Source organism: Asterias rubens, chromosome 4 (assembly GCF_902459465.1).
Source record: "Asterias rubens chromosome 4, eAstRub1.3, whole genome shotgun sequence".
Classification (NCBI taxonomy): Eukaryota; Metazoa; Echinodermata; class Asteroidea; order Forcipulatida; family Asteriidae; genus Asterias; species Asterias rubens.
The window spans coordinates 22,393,620-22,400,102 of record NC_047065.1 but is presented as its reverse complement, the minus strand read 5'-3'; the positions used below and the strand labels follow the sequence as shown (position 1 = coordinate 22,400,102).

At 37.7% G+C, this 6,483-nt stretch overlaps 1 protein-coding gene across 1 annotated transcript in view; it reads left to right on the top strand.

Moving 5' to 3' along the window:
- The first annotated feature begins 4,363 nt into the window (after positions 1-4,363).
- The window catches only part of LOC117289181 (protein Jumonji-like), a 38,032-nt gene continuing 35,912 nt past the window's right edge, over positions 4,364-6,483 (top strand). The window contains exon 1 of the mRNA XM_033770180.1: positions 4,364-4,399. Coding sequence (XP_033626071.1) covers positions 4,364-4,399 — 36 coding nt within the window. The remainder of the gene's footprint in view (positions 4,400-6,483) is intronic.

The following is a 6,483-nucleotide window of genomic DNA, read 5'->3' as shown; positions in this document are numbered from 1 at the left end:
TTGAGCTCAAATTTTCATAGGTTTGTTATTTTATGCATACATGCATAGATACACCAAGTGATAAGACTGGTCTTTGACAAATACCAATAGTGTTCTGTGTCTTTAAAGGCACTAGGGTGGATTTCACAGAGTCTTATCTCCAGTTAGGATGAGTTTACCTGTCCTAATTAAGGACTACTCTAGCCGAAAGTTTTTAAAAACTCAAAGGACTAGTCCTAAAATTAGGATGTGTGAAATCAACCCCCGGAGTTGGACACGATTGGTTATTGTCAAAGACCGGTAATTCTCATTATGGTGTTTCTAATAATGTGTTATACCATCAACAGCTCTCCGTTGCCTGTTACCAAGTCAGTTTTTATGCATAGGAAACAATATTTACCCTACTGTTATAATATTTTGAGCCACTTGTTTGAAGGGATCTTGTACTTCTGGTGCAGTTTTATTGAGCGCATAATCCATGTAGATTTATAGTGCTTCCTTTAGAGCCATTACACACTTTCGGTACAGAAAAAAAAAAAGTTCACAGATTTACAAATAATTTACAGGGTTTACAGATGGTAATGGTGAAAGACTTCTCTTGAAATATTGTTCCATGAAATGCTTTACATTTTGAGAAAACAATATAAATTCTCGATAGCGAGAATTACGGATTTATTTTAAACACATGTCATGACACGGCGAAACGCGCGGAAACAAGAGTGGGTTTTCCCGTTAGACTCCGATGACCGATTAAGTTTTCACAGGTTTGTTATTTTATATATAAGTTGTGATACACGAAGTGTGGGACTTGGACAATACTGTTTACCGAAAGTGTATAATGGCTTTAAAATAATCAAATACGTGTAGGTCCAAAAGCCAATCTGAAGAAAAACCAATGTGTAGGCCTACATGTTCTTCCCCAACTTTTCTTATCCGCAATTCATAAAACAACTCTCTCTCTCTCTCTCTCCAACTCTCTCTCTCGAGTGTAAAACAAATCCAAGCGTTGAATAACAATCACTTTATAACTCCTGTCATCATTTAAAGCCAAGAAACAAATGCCCTTGCGGCTCTGACATGATTAACTCTAATGTACTTGTACACGCAGTCATACCCAAATAACCCCCCCTTGCCAAACCCACACCACACTACCGCAACCCACTACAGGATCGCTTGGGAACGTTGCACCCTCAATCACTGTAACATGATGAACCTGCAATGCTCATGTAGTGATGCCTCTAAATACCCCTTGACCATTAACTAATTGGAAGTTTGTGATCCCTTTGGGAGGAATATTTAATTTCCTTCCTTGTTATGATGACAGTTTAAAGGATTTGGTTACCTTTTCAAAATGTCCATAGATTTACATTAAACTTACAGGGTTTGAAGATAATGATAGTGGAAAGCTTCCCTTCAAATATTACGTGCTGAGGTGCTGTAGTTTTTGAGAAATGAGTAAAACAATGTCATGAAAATACGTTTGTAAATGATTAAAATAATTTTCGTCTCATGAGACATTTCAGTATGGCGCCCTCATTGAGAGTTCAAAAGGAGGTAGTTCTTGGCCAATCCTGCGTGCATACATGTACCTAACACAGAGTTAAAGATAGAATTGTATACCCCATTATACAAAGTGAGCGTTACATAAAATTTGATATTTATACAGATACCCGTACAATTTAATTTCCTCATTAGAGCATTGATTTGGGGACCCAAAGTAATGTTTGAAAACTTGCGCCAGACCTGCCTGGTCTATAGACCCTCCTTTCATAAGCAGCCACTTTTCAAACAATGAATTGGGCTTGTGTGCGCATGCGCCATTAAACACAAATCTCAGCCAGTCACCTCAGTGAGGGCGCTGTTTTGAGCTTTTAAAGGGAAGGTACACGTTTGGTAATTACTCACAACAATTAACCTTGACTTGGTAACGAGCATTGGAGAGCTGTTGATAGTATAAAACATTGTGGGAAATGACTCCCTCTAAACTAACGTAGTTTTTGAGAAAGAGGTAATTTCTCACTAAAATAATAAAAGACTTCTAGCTAGATATTTTATTCCTATCTGAAAGCACACAAATTCGTCCAACAAGGGTGTTTTTTTCTTTCATCATTTTCTCACAACTTAGATGACAGATTGAGCCCAAATTTTCACAGGTTTGTTATTTTATGCTTAAAATGATGGTGTACACCAAGTGAGAACGCTGGTCTTTGACAATTACCAATAGTGTCCAGTGTCTTTAATGTCAAAAGCAAGGGGTCGGTCAATACCGCAGATACATGTAGTGCCTTTAATCTCAACAGACATCCAATGTTCAGTGGCAACACATTGTACTGGAACCAGAAAGGACAGACATTTGTTATCCACAGGAAGCTGTTGTCCCATGATTAATACTGTAAGGACTCTCACAAATGAGCAGTCGATTTCTTTCCTCCTTTGCCACTATCAAATAATGGCTGCTTTTGAATAACTTTCCTCGCATTCCACCTCTAGGACCCGATTCATTTCAAACTGGGTGCACTACTGGATTGGGTTTTCAGTCCCTACATAATTGCGTGGGTTTTCTCTGGAATAATTCTCTGGGGTTTTCCTCCCCTATCTTTAAAGCCATTGGACACTTTCGGTAAACAGTATTGTTCAAAGGCCCACACTTTGTGTATCTGTCACAACTTATATATAAAATAAAAAACCTGTGAAAATTTAGGCTCAATCGGTCTTCAGAGTCGGGAGAAAATAACCGGAAAACCCACCCTTGTTTCCGCACGTTTCGCTGTGTCATGACATGTGTTTAAAATAAATCCGTAATTCTCGCTATCGAGAATTGATAATTGGTTTAATGTTTTCTCAAAAAGTAAAGCATTTCATGAAATAATATTTCAAGAGAAGTCTTTTACCATCACCTTCTGTAAACCATGTAAGTTATTTGTAAATCTATGAACTTTTTTTTTTCTGTTCCGAAAGTGTATAATGGCTTCAAACTGAAACTTCCTTCCTTGTCTTCTCTCCGTTGGGTTCTTGGCTACAGTGATTAAGTTTGCTTTTCTGAGAGTCTTTGGCTCCGCAGCCAGAATAAATAAAATGAAATGAAATAGGCCTATTGTATCCCCTTAAGGTTTTCCCCTAAAAGCCGCTTCCCAGGTTCCATCATAAACGCGGGTGTGATCCCTATGAATATATTTATACTTTTTTTCCAAGAACCAAATATCATGCTTGAGGTCCTCCATGCATTATTGGTCTCTCCTAGCGTCCTTGAATCTTCCACATTTCAACATTTTAATTACTCAGGTTTTGTACTATTTTTTGGTTTGTAATTAATAACAATGTGCATTGTGCGTGAAATAATTGACCTCTTCTATTGAATTCCACATTAACAATATATTGCCCATTGAATGCTTTTGTTTGTAACAGTCGATTAAAGAGAAGGTAATGTTTGGTAATTGTCAAAGACCAGTGTTTTTACTTGGTGTATCCCATCATAAGCATAAAACAACAAGCCTGTAAAAATTTGGGTTCAATTGGTCATCGAAGTTACGAGAAAATGATGAAAGAAAAAACACCCTTGTTGGACGAATTCGTATGCTTTCAGATAGGAATAAAAGACTTCTTGCTAGAAGTCTTTTACTATTTTAGTGAGAAATTACCACTTTCTCAAAACATACGTTACTTCAGAGGGAGTCGTTTCCCAAAATGTTTTATACTATCAACAGCTCTCCAATGCTCGTTACCAAGTCAGTTTTTAAGTAAATATTTGTTTTGAGTTATTACCAAACGTGTACCTTCCCTTTAATAGTGTAAGGTTGACGAGGTTGAACATTGTCCTTCACTCCCATACATGTATAGTCTTGCATTAGATGCCATCGTTGATGAAATGTGCACACGTGAAAGGCAACCATTTGCTGAGTTTTGCGCAGCGCGCACACGCATACACAGGCCCGACCCTAAGGTTCGTTTTTGGAAGGGCAAGGGCTCCAAGACTTTTCTCTTTGGTAAAGTGCACCTTATGGGGAAACTGTTAGCCTGGGCTGAGAGTAGTGTGCATCGCATACTAACCATAGAGTTATATATATAAGATCAAGAGGGCGCACTGGCCGTTATACGTGGCTCGGCGTGCGCGCATGCGACCATTTTCTAAGTTGACAAAATAGCATCGCACAGCGTGTGTTTGTGCCGCCATTTTGTAAGTTGACAAAACAGCATCCCGTAGCATTCAATAAACACATTTACTCCAATTTGTACTTAATATTTAACGCGCGTACAGAATGGCGCACGTGGCTCCTTGCGGTCCCGTCGCGTTTGTGCAAGCAGTACAATTAGTGCGCCCTCTAGTTCTTATAGAACTCTATGATACAAACGCATACACAATGTTTTCATTGTTTGTCATAAAAAAATGGCGGTCAACGACGTCAAGTGCAATCCGTCTACTGTATAAACTTGCATACATTGTACAAGTTCCATTAACCTACATGTACATCGTACCTACTCAGCCAATAATTGAATATGGATAATGAAATTATATTTAGGGAAATAGACACTTAACCTTTTAGGGGCCATTCATTGCTGTTTAATCATCACCATACACCCAGACATGGTTTTGTTGTGGATGATTATTATTTCTTAAAAAAAAAAAATCTTTTAAACATGTGGGGGAAAAAATATACGTATATAAGTGCTTGTTACACATGTTGTATACAAATCTTACATGTAGGTATTATCTAGATAGATAACTAATGTGGGAAATATTAGAAAATGTCACTTCAGGTCATAGCTTTTACTTTGTCCATTTTGGTTGAGTGGAGGAAGTTTGGCATTTTTGTACAAGCTGTTTGTGGCCGCTACGAGCATGGTCTATAACTAAAGGGTTAACTTTAGATATTTCTCAAATTGGGCGTTGTAGATCTTAGACGTGGTTTTGTTATGAGGGCAATTGAAAGGTTTTATATTTAAGGCAGTGGACACTTGGTAATTACTGAAAATAATTATTAGCATAAAACCTTACTTGTTAACAAGTAATGGGGAGAGGTTGGTTGTATAAAACAGTGTGAGAAACGGCTCGCTCTGAAGTGATGTAGAAAGAAGTAATTTTCCACGAATTTGATTTCGAGACCTCACGTTTAGAATTTGAGTACTCAAAATCAAGCATCTGAACGCACACAACACCAAGTGACTAGGGTGTTTTTTCTTTCATTATTATTTCGCAACTTAGACGACCGATTGAGCTCAAATTTTCACAGGTTTGTTTTTTTATGCATATGTTGAGATACACAAACTGTGAATAGTAGTCTTTGACAATTACCAACATTGTCTACACTGTCTTTAAAAGGTTAGTATTAAAAAGGTTTTGTATGTACTGTAAGGTGACCAGAAATATGAATTACAGTAGAGAAGCAGTAATTTGATTCTGATACATGTAGGGTACACGTATGCATGGCCGAGTGGTTTAAATAGACGACGAATTCAAGTTCTGGCTTGTGGTTAAGTCATCAGAATGTGGGTTCGAATCCCGGTCATGACCCTTGTCTCCTTTTAAAAGCAAGATGCTTAAAGGCAGTGGACACTATTGGTAATTACTCAAAATAATTATTAGCATAAAACCTTACTTGGTAATGAGTAATGGGGAGAGGTTGATATTATAAAACATTGTGAAAAACGGCTCCCTCTGAAGTGACGTAGTTTTCGAGAAAGAAGTTATTTTCCACAAATTTGATTTTGTGACCTCAAGTTAAGAATTTGAAATCAAGCATCTGAAAGCACACAACTTCGTGTGACCAGGGTGTTTTTTCTTTCATTGTTATCTCGCAACTTGATGACCAATTGAGCTAAAAAATTTCACAGGTTTGTTATTTAATGCATATATTGAGATACACCAAGTGAGAAGACTGGTCTTTGACAATTACCAATAGTGTCCAATGTCTTTAACTTTAATTGCTTCTCTTCATCCAGGGGTATGAATGGGTTACTGGGAGGGTAGAGGTTGATACGAAAAAGCCTCTGGGGCGCCACTTTCTACTCCATAGGGAGCTGAGAAAGATTAAAGGAAAGTTATTGGCCCAGTGACCAGAGCATTATTGTAAAGCACATTGATACCGTAATGGTAAAATGCGCTATGAATACTTTGTAGCTATAAGAGAACCAGAGTTCAACTGTTTGAGTGCCAGAAGAGGCAGATTTTTCTTTGTGTAATAACTATTTTTATTCTTCAGTCTCTTGACGATGACGAGAGCAAGCTAGTCGAATCGTTGAAATGAATTAAGAAATCACTCCGCAAATTGAAGGAAATAACCATCCACTATTTAAATTAAAGTAGTAGTCCCGGCAGATTTACTATTTCATGGGGGTCGTAGTTAATAAGCAGGACAGTTTTTTTCAGTACTGAGAAGTCTCCCGAATTCCGAAAAATCTACTCCACAGTAGTAGGATATAAAGCAAGACGGTTCTTTTAAGGACAAAGTCTGCCTTGCAAGTTGATACACACATGGTGTCACCACAAACCAACTATATAATTCATTA